Source organism: Capsella rubella, unplaced genomic scaffold (genome assembly GCF_000375325.1).
Source record: "Capsella rubella cultivar Monte Gargano unplaced genomic scaffold, Caprub1_0 scaffold_6, whole genome shotgun sequence".
Lineage (NCBI taxonomy): Eukaryota > Viridiplantae > Streptophyta > Magnoliopsida > Brassicales > Brassicaceae > Capsella > Capsella rubella.
The window spans coordinates 2,577,846-2,591,317 of record NW_006238918.1 but is presented as its reverse complement, the minus strand read 5'-3'; the positions used below and the strand labels follow the sequence as shown (position 1 = coordinate 2,591,317).

The 13,472-nt window shown below is 35.3% G+C and overlaps 2 protein-coding genes across 6 annotated transcripts; one reads left to right on the top strand and one right to left on the bottom strand.

Moving 5' to 3' along the window:
* Window positions 1–644: 644 nt before the first annotated feature.
* Window positions 645–2,549, bottom strand: LOC17883015 (E3 ubiquitin-protein ligase CIP8). Of its 3 annotated transcripts, none has more exons than XM_023780586.1 (2): window positions 1,159–2,446; window positions 645–932 (listed from the first exon to the last, which is right to left on the bottom strand). In XM_023780586.1, exon 1 carries the CDS (start codon window positions 2,313–2,315, stop codon window positions 1,182–1,184), a length of 1,134 nt encoding a protein of 377 aa, XP_023636354.1. In that variant the 5' UTR covers window positions 2,316–2,446; the 3' UTR covers window positions 645–932; window positions 1,159–1,181. The 3 variants fall into 3 exon arrangements, with proteins under 3 accessions (XP_023636354.1, XP_023636353.1, XP_023636355.1); XM_023780585.1 differs by lacking the exon at window positions 645–932 and adding an exon at window positions 2,470–2,549 and having other exon boundaries at window positions 934–2,373; XM_023780587.1 differs by lacking the exon at window positions 645–932 and adding an exon at window positions 934–1,073.
* A 6,728-nt stretch (window positions 2,550–9,277) lies between these two features.
* Window positions 9,278–13,408, top strand: LOC17881226 (transcription factor BIM1). Of its 3 annotated transcripts, none has more exons than XM_023780835.1 (12): window positions 9,278–9,479; window positions 9,670–10,052; window positions 10,206–10,295; window positions 10,732–11,154; window positions 11,255–11,357; window positions 11,442–11,578; window positions 11,656–11,770; window positions 11,884–11,953; window positions 12,047–12,142; window positions 12,258–12,613; window positions 12,713–12,821; window positions 12,918–13,408. In XM_023780835.1, exons 2-12 carry the CDS (start codon window positions 10,016–10,018, stop codon window positions 13,005–13,007), a joined length of 1,626 nt encoding a protein of 541 aa, XP_023636603.1. In that variant the 5' UTR covers window positions 9,278–9,479; window positions 9,670–10,015; the 3' UTR covers window positions 13,008–13,408. The 3 variants fall into 3 exon arrangements, with proteins under 3 accessions (XP_023636603.1, XP_023636601.1, XP_023636604.1); XM_023780833.1 differs by having other exon boundaries at window positions 12,255–12,613; XM_023780836.1 differs by lacking the exon at window positions 9,278–9,479 and having other exon boundaries at window positions 10,035–10,052; window positions 10,243–10,295; window positions 12,255–12,613.
* Window positions 13,409–13,472: the final 64 nt, after the last annotated feature.

The window sequence follows — 13,472 nt, the reverse complement described above, 5'->3', positions numbered from 1 at the left end:
TTAGATTAGAGAAGGAACATATATATAGAGAAGGAACATATATATATATATATCGTGTCTTGTAGCTGAAGTTTACGTAAACCATCTCACATAATAACCAAAAATAAAGAAAAGTTTAGGTTCTTTAATCAATGAAATAAATAAATATAATTGCATTGAGTCGTAATTAAGCATTCAACAGTAATTTGTTCTTAATTGGGGTTTTCTTGTTCTGATGTTCAGTCTTTCTTTATGCATTTGGAAAATTTTCATCAACTAGTTCTAGTCACTAGTGACATCTTTTGACAAATTGTCACTTGTAGTTTCACATCTTTGTCAAGGTTAATTTTAATTAAATTAAAAACGAAAGAAAAAAACATAGAACCAAGAGTTAAAAGAATAATGTATTATTTAAATATTATGTGACTAGTATTTGATGATTCTCACGAGCTCTCTAGTTCCTTTAAAGCTTTTGGTTTTACGTCCATTACTTTTGTAACTTTCACTACAGCCAAATATACGCGAAAACTCTACACTTGTAAGTTCGTCTGTTGTAAGTTCAATGTTTCTGTGTTGTCAGAATTTTAAATATGGCTCTGTATAAAATGTTTGTTTTTCAACGCAACGCAAAGTAACCTTTAAATAAAAACATTAGTGCGCCATAGCAAAGCGAGAGTCATTGGATGATAACAGCTTGCTTGCACATTCATGTCTACTGCATTATAAATGGACAAAAAAAGAGAAGAAAAAGGAGATTGCGATGTGTAACAGAATACAAATTAGTATGATTAGAGTTTACCAAACGGCAACCCTGGTTTCCACAAACGGATTAATCCAACTCCTTTTAACACAGAAGCTATCTCGAGCCACATAAATTGAAAACCAGGCTTGTTTATATCGTAGCTCAGACTAGTTATTCTTCACAAATATCAGATCCAGAATTGATTGATTCACTTCAACAAAACATATGTATATATAGGTCAATAAAATGAGATCAAACCAAACATCACAATTCATATATATGTTCTTCTATGTAAAGCTGGCCTCCTAATGCCTACACTATCACATGGGTCACACAATGAGGCGGAGGAACACTAGATAAAAAGAAACAATAACAACGTCGCTTAACACAATCCAAACATCCAATATATACTTAACTACTCGAGACAAAAATCTTACATATTGAGGATGATGTGTACCATTTACAGAACCATGCCAAACGTATTTGTTGTTCTTCGGATCTTCCTTTGCTCATACTCTGCATCATCTGTAGGCAACTCATGGCGACAAACAGGACAAGTGTTCCTAACTTTTAGCCACGGGACAATGCATTCACTATGGTACTTATGATTACAAGGCAATTGAACCGCTTCGTTTCCGATATTCATCTCATCTTTACAAACTGCACAGACCACACTATCACCATCGTTCTCACCTTCCAGTCGAACCATTGGGAGGTTCTTGAGAAAAGATTTCGAAGCTGGAGGTGAACCGAGAACGGAGATTTCAGCATCACTAAACTGTTCAAACAACATTTCATACTCTGTTGTTTGAATATCATCGTCATGATCACCAACGATATACAGCTCTCTGCTTTCCACATCAAAGTTGATCTCTAGAGTATGATTCAGCAAAACTTCCCACCCAAGATTTCCCTCTGCTTGGTCCCTTGTCACTAAATTCTCTAAGGAGGTAATAGGCGAGACAGAAATCGAAACTGAACTTTCGTCATTGATATCAACTTCTGCAAAACCGCTCCGTATCTCTATCTCATCCCCCACAGCAAGACCACCACCATCAACTTCCTCCCAATCAAATTCATCAGCAGTTACTCCACGATCATCTAATTGGAGTGAATCCCAACAAAGAGGAATCGTCACACTAACATCATCATCATCTTCTTCATCTTCATCATCATCATCATTCGCATATACATCTTCTTCATCCAAATCAATCCCCCATATCTCCCTCTCATTCTCAAGATCATCACCATCAGAACCCGAATCGACGGTAATTAAACGGATATTACTCCCCATGGATACAATATCGCGAAACTCAGGTCCAAAATCCCTCTGCTCAACAAAGAAATCGTCTTCATCAGATTCATCAAAATCATTACTGACATCAATATCACTATCACCTAAATTCTCAACAGCACCACTACCACCAGATTCCAAACCTAATTCAATAACCATGCCGCAATCTCCTCCCTCTATCACAACCAAACAAGACTCGGATCGCGATTCCGTGATATCGTTATCAAAATCACCATGGACAGTATCGTCATGAGGAGGAGTTACCTGAGACTGCTCAACGCGTTGGTGAAACAGATCCATGAAAAAAACTATAGAAGATCGGGAGAAACCAAGACGAAATCTGAAGCCAATTGGTTGCCTGAAACAACGGCGGAGGGGGAGGAGGAGGAAGAAGAAGAGTAAATCAGTATCGGACGAAATGTGAGAAATCGACTCGAGGATCCGCGTTACAAACCTTCAAATCCTTGATGTAAAACGCCGTCGCTTCAGTCGCATGAAAATCTCCGAAACTACTATAATGCCCCTCCCATATAAAGCGCAGAAAAGGGCCGGGTCGAACTATTTGTGCACATATTTTTCACCATCTCTCGGGCCTAAACGGCCCATAATTTATCATTGCTTTAATTATTGGACATTAAAATTGTGTCAACATGTATCATGCTTTTTATTTATTTGACTAGAAAAAGGAATTTTTTTTCTTTTTTTTTTTGTAGTGATAGACCTTTGGACCAACAAAAGAGAAAAAGAATAAAATGTAATAAATATATATATATTTCTTTATGGTTGGTCCAAAAGTATCTCGTAATAAAAAAGAAACAGAGGAAACACTTGTCGAGCACCCAATGGGCCGCGTCTTAATCGAAATCGCCATCCAAGTAAGAAGAATAATGAATATTTTTTTTAAAGGAGAAGCCACAACAAATCCGAAGCACGTGAGAGAGAGAGCCACGGAAGGGGGGGGGGGAAAAAAACAGAGTGGGAACAGAACAAAAGAAAACACATCTTGCTCTTTTTTGCAAATCGGAGTCTCTCTCTCTCTCTCTTGGGTTCTCTTCTGTGTATTAGAGAGAGTGTGGTGTGATATTTAAATATATAAAAATCTCTTCTCTCCACAGGTTTCGCTTTCACGTATTATGAATGACCCATAAACCGACAGGTCACTCGAGAAAGGACAGCACATGCCCTCTCCTTCTATTCCCAACATAATTTATCTTATCTTCCTTATTATTATATCGTATCATCAACCATTAAATGGACGTCATTAGAGAATATGTAAAGGAGACAATGATATATGCTAACTAATTACCTAATTTTGTTACAGAGTTATATGGTTTACCGTTTACGTACAACTAATGTGTCTAACTTATTGTTTACAATATTTGAAGAGATATCATCAGTAGAGTTTCATGGTAAAATATGACTTACACAGTAAATTAGTGTTAAACAGGGAAACTTAAAAACGAGAGAGAGAGAGAGAGAGATTCACAAGGGTGTGCTATTTATTCACACAAAGGGACGACTAAAAAAGTAAGGAAATAATGTTGACAAGAAAAAGGACCCACGACACAAAGTTTTAAACTTTACCTCGAGTTGTTGCAGTAGTGTAATACTACTACCTCTATCCTGATATTTATTTTCTTGTCAGAGTTAAAAAGAAAAAAAAAATAAAGGAGGGAGGGAGGACCCAGAGAGGATGAGTAAATTTGGGTCACGTGATACCATCACGAGAAAGTGACCGGTCGCCACCGCTTCTCTCTCTCTCTCTCTTTAGCAAGGCACGTGCCCCTCACGTCTCTTATCTCCCATTTGCCCGTACCCCTCCCCCCAAAAAAATAAAAATCTCAGTAATTTTAACGGAACCGCGCAACGTTTGGAATTAAACGGCGTCAAAAACTGTGAGACCCACCGCACGCGAGACGGAAGGCAAGTGTGCCCTCGTTTTTAGATTAACGGCAGGGCATGGGCACCCCACGTGACCTTCCCTCTCCCAAATCTCTCACTTTCATTTTCACCTTCTCTCTCTTTTTTTTTTTTTTCACTGCCCATCTAATTTATAATTATATCTATGGTTTATTTTCTGATCTTATTTCATTTTCAATCTAATATCGTATTTGAACAACACCACTAGTTTATTAAGTATAAGACCAACTAATCAATCGTGTATATGCATGATGCATCCTATCCTACTAAATGTAAATATAGAGACCAACGTCGTCCTCCTATATAATCCCCTCTTGGCCAAAAGTAATCTTGTTATCAAAGACATTTATACCTGTGATAATTAATCTGGCCAAAAAAAACAAATTTTTTTATAAAGGAGTTGTATAAATGTCAAGTAATTTCAGCTATGTGTACTTACACAATCCATAATACAATATACACAATCCTTTTGGATATCTATGTCAAAAACTCATATACCCGTCAAAAAATTATATCTAATGAGAGTAATTATAATAAATCCAAAAGGTATCTTCTCACAAAAACAACCAACGCATTTGAAGCTGGTAAGCCAATTATAAATGAAATGAATGTGTTAAAATGATCATGGTGTATATATATATATATAAAGTTAAATGTGACTATGCATAAATCTCATTCAAACTTGGCGCGCACACACATGATACTACATGATATAACCAGTATGTGTCATGAACTACGTTCACGAATCAAAGCCAGCCGTAAAATGATCAGATCTCAAAAGTCACTATCACACAATGGTAAGTAAACAAACAGCATGGTAAATATCGACATGCGGCCCGAGGTATACAAGTTTATCATTTCTATTTTTATATATTAAACGGTGCCGATATTTTTAAAAAGTACATTGGGTTTTATGTTCTGGTTTTTATATATATCCATAATTAGAAAACTTAAAATTGTTGTGGAAGGGGAAAAAAAGAAAGAGTGAAAACGGGATAGCGTAAAAAGGAAAGGTGGGACCCGCAATAATGGAGAGGTGTGAGTTGGCCACGTGATAGGATGGGGTAGAGGAGGTTTTAGGCTTCCTAAGCCCCCAAAAGTGTTTCCCCTTATCACGTGATACGGCGCGATTTCCGCGGCGCAACTGCCACGTGTCCTTCCTCCCTAGATCCAAATTGCTTCGTATCCTTGTTTTGTGTGTAATGTAATGTTGTTAAATCAAATGCATAATTTGTGTTTTTTTACCCCTAAGTCACATGTTGTTGTTTTGATTAGATTATACTAAGTCTCTCTCTATTAGTACTATTGTTAACTGATCCCTAAGAGGATTCCTGTGCATTTGTACAGAGGGAATGTCCCCAAATACATTTTTGTATTTTCCTTCAAATTCCAGCTTCTTTCTTACTTAATTCCCCTCTACTTTGTTCCTTTATTTTATTATTAAGATAATCACAATGATTAGAGACAACTAATAGTCCCCTTTACAAGGCAACACACCCAGTAAAGAAGCCAGCTAATTCGGATTAGATGCTCTCCCTCACCACTCTTTTTGTGTAATGAATTATAGAAACTTTCACAATACTACGGTTTTTTTTTAACACTTTAACCAATAACAAATCAAGGTTTATTCTTTTTTTGTATTTAATTTATGAAAAAGGAAGGTTTAATCAAATGTAAGAAATGCAAGTGAAGATCATTGATTAAGATATATTAATATATAAATATATGTTTGATTAAAAATATATATAAATGAAAGAATGATTATACATTGTTCACTCTTATGAAATATCAAATCTAGATTTTAAAATAGTTGTTTGCGTGTGCATGAACCTGGTGAGTTGTGATGAGATCTCACGTTGATTTTTATTTTTTCGAATTTGATCTAGGTATTCTAAATAATATTATGATTATTGATTGAAACTATATATGTGTTTTAGAGATCTTGCGATTCCGTGAATGATTTTCTCCTAAGTATACTTTATTTTCGTGGATATTTATATACGTAGGAAAATAAATAAATTATTATATCATATGGATGCTTTATATAACTTAAACCTTATCACCTAAAAACTACTCTATCATGCTTTTAAGTAGGGTATGCATTATACGGCAAAAATTGTTAAATCGTAATTGTTAAATACATCTCATTCTCACCAAAATATGCAAATTTAGTCGAATGTCTTTGCGGTTGCTAAATAGAATTATTAAGATTTTTACTAACTCTAACTAGCTAGTTGAATATAGAAATGGCAAATTAATAATATTTTAACTTAACAACTAAATTATGATAGACGACGAGGAGTTAGCAACTTAGCATGATTGTGGCCAACAGAAAGACGACGAATGGTTAAGGAGACATGGACATATCCGTCTCGGTTTTGTGTCATATTAATCCCGATCCCTATCAATTAATTTAAACAGTTTCCTAAGTCAAGAAGTCGGATTTACTAAATTGTCCTTTGATCTCAAATGTTTTCGCAAAATCTATATTTATGTCCTGAGAGAGATACAACAACAGTGTTTTTCTCACGTGAGTTGCAGAGTCAGTTCACGTGGCCCACATCACAAACCATGACAACGACATCACACTAACCTCTTCTTCTTCTTCTTCTTTTCACTTGAATTGACCATTTCGTTTTTATTTTACTTTCCTTTCTTTCTATAATAAACGTGTAAAAATTTCTTAATAATTCCATTTGTTTTTTTTCTTTGTAAATGTATCAAACCCATTTCTTGTGCGTTAGGGAAAAAAATCGAATCTCGAATACAATAATACATACACATCAAAGAACTATATATCAGATTGCGAGTGGTTTTGATGATCATTATAATACAATTCATGTTTTTCTAATTATATACTTAAAAAGCGTGTTTAAGCACAACCTAACAACTCACGAGACAAAGTGGAGGGCATGTGGGGATGTGTTATTGTTTTTTGCTCTTTCCCTATTTTGTACTATTTTCCTCTTCATGTGATCCAACACACTACTATTTTGCTATTGTTCCTCACCTCTTCTATTTTCGTATTAAATCTACAACAAATAAGTAATGGGCGTAAATTAATGTCTCTGGCTTGTACTCATTAGAGGCTACCCTTGAGGTAAGATACATAAGATACTTTATTATGTTAATTTTACCTCTAAAATATCTTTGTCAAGGGTGATCTTAGGGGAAATTAATTTTCTTCCTATGGACTTATGAAATTACGATCCATAATTTTAAAGTTTGAATAAGGTTCATTTGTGGGTCAGAATCATATGCTCTTATGGGGATGATCAATAACTAACAGAATATTTTGAATTCATGAGTACTTTATAATCTAGCTAACAATATGAGGTTAATGTGATATATGCTAAATTTGTTTTCGTTTTTTCTAATTAATTTTGAAATGTTTTTTTCACAAACTTAAAAGTTGTTTCGAAAGAGGCATAGTACTCTATTTCGATGTTTGCTTTAATATAAATTGTAAGACAATTAACTACTGGAAATTAATTATAGTCGTTAATTATGTACTATGAGAAAACTTGATATCAATATACTTACAAGACTTTGTTCAGTAAGAATATTAAATTATACTCCTCTCAGTTCAAATGAAATATAATTATTTGATTATATTTGGTTTAAGAAATATCTTTCTTAATACCTAACTCAAATCCGTCTTCATACGCTAGCTCGACATATGTAAGTTTAGTAATACTAGCTAAACTTTTATATATGTATTGTAAGTCGTCTATCTGGTTTACTTAATTAGTTTCGAATAGTTAATTAATTAGTGTTGCAACTCGTAACAAGTGGCATTCAACTAAATATAATATGGGTTTAGCTCACATGATCAGGGTCTTGATCATTATGGTTTTTTTTTTTTTTGACAATTGTTAATGGCATTGTACAAGCTGTCTTTGTTCCACCTAATGTCACATACATATATCCCCCACTCACGCAAACACATAGACGCATACACGTACAAAATCATACTTGTCCCCCTATATACCATCATTTTTATTGCAACTACTACAACGAAATTTTATTAAGTATCATTGCACTGATAGATATTACTCAGCTCTAAAATCGCTAACCATTTCCAGCTAACTTATCTATAAGCTATGCATTATGATTGTTCCGGGCAAACTTCTCTAAAATGAGTAAATGCAGAAGCAGTTTAAACTTTCACATGGTTTCATCGAGATTATTCGTTTGGTTCATTTAAGTTTTGGTGGTATTAAATTTAATTATGAAAAACTACAAGAATATAAGAGAGGACTTGATCAATACTTGTCTCCCTATATTTAATTAGCTCACTGAATTTTCTTTTATATGGTTGCATTTACATCTACGAGTATTGTATAATTCGACGTAATTAATTTTGTACTATAGTAAAAAATAAATAAATAGAGTGCGTTGACACGCCAAAGCATTATTTATAGAGAGAAAACGTCAACAACAACTACAAGCTGGTTAATTGGACTTGGAGTAATAAATATTATGAATCCGTGAAGATTTAATGTTCGATGATTGTAGTAGTATACATGATATGAACATATTTTTCGTATGCATGCCTCTCAAAAAAGAAAATGAAAGGGGGATTTATTAATAGCGTGCATGTGAGTTTCAATTGCCGACAACGAATATTGAAAAATGACCATTAATTTGGTAGAGTCAATGAATATAAATGTCACATAATTATAAAGAAAAATAAATGAGTAAAAAAAAGAAGAAGTGATGTTAGCAAATTATTTTTATGTAGATTCCTCGACGATGTGATTTCATTAAACAATTTTTTATAGAAGAAACTTAAAAACTTTGATTGATTATATAGAAAACAAAAATTTAGAAATTTTTGCGAGATGAATGAATTATGAATAGTATGTACTATAGGAGAAACCAAATAATTTAAATATCGTAGAAGTACATAGCGAGCAATAATTGATTATAGCAGTAACTTGTAGAAATAATAATATTACTAGTATTATAAAAAAATAGTAGGAACAAATTAATGGGGATCGTCGAACACGATAAAAACAAAAGCGTAGAAGTAAGTAAGGAAGTACACACATCGATTAAACCAAAACGAAACAAAGCAATAAATAAATTGGTGCGTGTGTTTTTATTATTTTTGTTACTTGGAAAATAAAAATAAAAAAATTATAGCGCCGCTAAACGGATAAACCCACTCTGTTTACCTTACACTAGAAAGCAACTAACTAGAGAACATCCACCACGTGACTCCGTTAGATTAACGTCGTCTAAACGGACTGCTTTAACGAAGTGTGTTATTGCGAGTGTATAAAACATTTCCGGCTTCTCAAGACATTTCCTTCTCTCTCAAAACAGAGAAAGAAAGAGAGACGAAGCTAGAGGGAGAGAGAGAGAGAGAGAGAGAGAGAGAGAGAGAGAGAGAGAGAGAGTGAGATAAGCTCTCTGGCTGATCTTATTTTTTCCCCCGATCAGATCGAAGAGTTTTATCTCGGAATTCAAACTTTTTTTGTCTGGTTTCCTCTGCCTAAAGAGATCCAAGCTTCACACAATTGTGTGTGGTTGATTAAGGTACGCTTCATAGCTTCTCTAATTCTAATCAGTTTCGTTTCATTTAAGTTTCAATTTTGACTTGGAATCCAGTTTTTGCATCTCCATACTCATGTGTTGACTTGAATTATGCGAAATTGAGTTGGTTTGAGTTAGTAGTTGTTCTGAATTATGGTTTACCTTGTGTTTTTCTATTCAATTCTGATGACAGATCTATCGAATCCACCGATTTGGTGTTCTCCGGCGATTCTTCCGGTTGAATTCTCGAGGAAAAGTTGCAGAGGAGGCCGATTTTGGTTAAATCGACCAAAATTCGACTAGTTTTTATCGGCAAAAAGCATAATTCAGCAGCTTCTGAGCTCAATTCCGCTTCTTTGACCTTCGGAAAAGACAACATCTGTTGAATTTGCTGCTATAACTCGCAGATCTGAGTTGCTAGCTACATAATTCCCTCGAATTTCAGACCGATTTTTGCCAAGAATTGTCAAATTCCCGCGCTCAGATTATAATATTTTTGAAAAAAATAAAATTCAGAGAATTGTGGAAGCTTGCTGTTCATGGAGCTTCCTCAACCTCGTCCCTTCAAAACCGAAGGTAAACACTATTTAATCAGATACTATTTATATTACCAAAATTGTTTTGTACTTATAAAAAGGAGAGTTTAGTTTCTTCAAGATTTATTATTTTATATTTTGTGTTTTTTTTTTTGGGGTTTTTTAATTTTGATTTTTAGAAGAATTTCCACAGGGAGAAAACCAACACATGATTTTTTATCGCTCTGCAGTCATTCAACCGTCCATCCAGATCCAACAAAGCTAACACCACCTTCTTCTCAAGGTATATATTACCCATTTTACCCTTTTTATTAAAAAAATATTATTATTTAGATTCTCTTTAAGGCGTCACGTTTTTTTCGCCTGTGCCGCGCGTGCATCTGATCTGACTTTAAGACGAATCATGGATCAAAATTGTTGCTCTTTCATTGGGTCCTTATGGGCCCAACTCTGTTTAAAGCCCACAAAAATATGGGGACCGTTTATGGGGGGATACACATGTCGTAAAAGCTCGAAATTCGAATCAGTTCTGTAAATAAAAATATCTTTCAAATTTCATCTTGTGATGTGATGTCGATGCTTGCATTCTGAGAGCATACTTACATACATATTGGGATTTGAAAGAGTTTACAGCATCTCTAATTGAATAAAGGGGTGAGTTTTTTAAAATGATTCACATATTGAGTTGTAATTTGAGAATTTTATTGTACATTGATCAGGTAGTCACTTGAAAACCCATGATTTTCTTCAACCTTTGGAATGTGTTGGTGCTAAAGAAGAGATAACTAGGATTAACACTACCACTACAGCGTCCGAGAAGCCACCGCCCCCTGCACCCCCACCACCGCTGCAGCACGTTCTTCCCGGTGGTATAGGGACTTACACAATAAGCCCCATTCCTTACTTCCATCATCATCATCAGAGGGTTCCTAAGCCGGAGTTGTCACCGCCAATGATGTTCACTACTGCTGCGCAAGCAACTGGTGGTAATGAGAGAATTGCTGTGGACGACAATTCAAACTCTAATTGCAGCTCGTATGCTGCTGCGGCAAGCGGATTCACTCTCTGGGATGAATCTGCTTCTGGGATGAAGGGACAGACAAGGAAGGAGAATAATGTTGGGGAGAGAGCAAACATGAGAGGTAACAATAAAAATTGAATCTTGTGTTAGTTATTCTAGTTTACTAGTGTTTAGAAATCACATAAAACTGATGAGATAAGTTTTTTTTTTTGAATTTATAGCTGATGTTGCAACAACTGTGGGACAATGGCCAGTGGTGGAACGACGGTCCCAATCGTTGACAAATAACCATATGAGCGGTTTCAGTTCTCGCTCTTCCTCTCAGTCAGTCTCATATCATCTCTTTTTCTATTACTTCTGTCTACCGACTTAAAAGGGTGATCAACTCATGTTTTACTTTGGTTGCAGAGGGTCTGGACTTAAGAGCCAGAGCTTCATGGACATGATAAGGTCAGCAAAAGGAAGTTCCCAGGACGATGATTTAGATGATGAAGAAGATTTTATCATGAAGAAAGAAAGCTCCTCGACTAGCCAGAGCCATCGAGGTTTGTATTTTTGAGATGTCAGCTTTACCTTTTCTAAACCGTTACAGCTTAAGATCTGACTGGTTCATCCTTTACAGTGGATTTGAGGGTAAAAGCAGATGTGAGAGGCTCTGGTAACGATCAAAAGCTGAACACGCCAAGGTCTAAACATTCTGCTACAGAGCAACGAAGAAGGAGCAAGATCAATGATAGGTACGTCTTGAATATGTACTCAAAGATATGATATGTAGCAAAAGCGGAGTTGGTTATAGAGTACAGCAGAGAGGCGAGACTAATCAAACATTGTTAATGGATCCTTATTGTAGGTTTCAAATGTTGAGACAGCTTATACCTAATAGTGACCAAAAGCGGGACAAGGCCTCCTTCTTACTAGAGGTATAACTATAATCTTCCGCCAAAGTTTATGTGAGAAGATGCAGTCTCATCATTTGCTAATCTCCAAAATATTCTCTTTGAAACTTCATACAGGTTATCGAGTATATACAATTCTTACAGGAGAAAGCAGACAAGTATGAAACATCTTACCAAGGATGGAATCACGAACCTGCAAAGCTATTGAATTGGGTAAATACAATCTCACATTTTCCAACCATAACTCATTCTCTTTCTATCGGGTTGGAAGCTGAAAACAAACAAACCACATAATGTTAATCTGTTTGATCCATTTGCATTACAGCAGAGAAACAATCAACAGCTAGTACCAGAAGGAACCGTTGCTTTTGCTCCAAAATTGGAAGAAGAGAAGAATAACGTTCCGGTTCCAGTACTTGCAACAGCACAAGGCGTTGCAATCGATCATCTAATAACTGCAACGACCTCTCCATTTCCATTGTCGATTCAAAACAACAGTTTTTTCTCTCCTGTGATTGCGGGTAATCCTGTACCTCAGTTCCACACAAGAGTCGCATCATCAGAGGCCGTAGAGCCAAACCCGAGTTCTCGGAGTCAAACTCAGCCATTGAAAGAAGAAGAAGAAGTAGAAGATGAGGAAATTCTTGAGGGTAACATCAGTATATCAAGTGTTTACTCACAAGGGTAAACTAAAACCTCTCTTTTGATCTTGAAACAGTTAAAGAAGTAAAAAAAAAAAAAAATTAATTAACCTTTTTTTATTTTTACTTTGTTGTGGAGCAGATTAGTGAAAACACTAAGAGAAGCATTGGAGAATTCAGGGGTGGACTTAACGAAAGCAAGCATCTCTGTTGAAATCGAGCTTGCTAAACAATCATCGTCTTCCTTCAAGGTTTCTTTTTCTTTCTTTACGTTCGATTCAATTCAAACACATTTTGTTTTTGGGGTTGGACCTTGATAGTTATTAGTCTTGGTTTACTACTGATAGGATCATGAAGTCCGTGGACCGGTATCTCGAACCAGAAACGAGGATGTCAAGCAAACTCGGAAACCAAAACGGCTCAAGACGGGACAATAGAAGTTTATAAAAACAGAAACCAAACACACAATCTGGTAAAAACACCAAAGTTGATTCCTCTGTTCTTTTATCTCAAAAAGGGATTATAATTTATTATTCTTAGTTATATCTTCTTGATTTTTTTTTTCCTTTTGTACATTCGAAAGTCATGTTTTTATCTCGTGGGTCCATAATCTCTTGAGACCTAAGAAGACTAGTGCGACCCGGTTGTGCTAACCGCATTTTAGAACATAATCTCAAATATTCTTTGGGGTTTTGTCTTTTTTTTTTCTTTCTTTCTTTCGAGGAACATATTGTTAAAGGGAAGGCTTCCAATGTTTTGGAGAAGCTTCTTATCTTATGCTAAATCATTTGTTACCCTTTCTCTCTCTCTCTATATATATATATATCATCTTCTCACACTCTTTGGAGATCTCCGTTTTCGATGCAATACTATATTTTTATTAGAGGTTATTGTAATCGTAA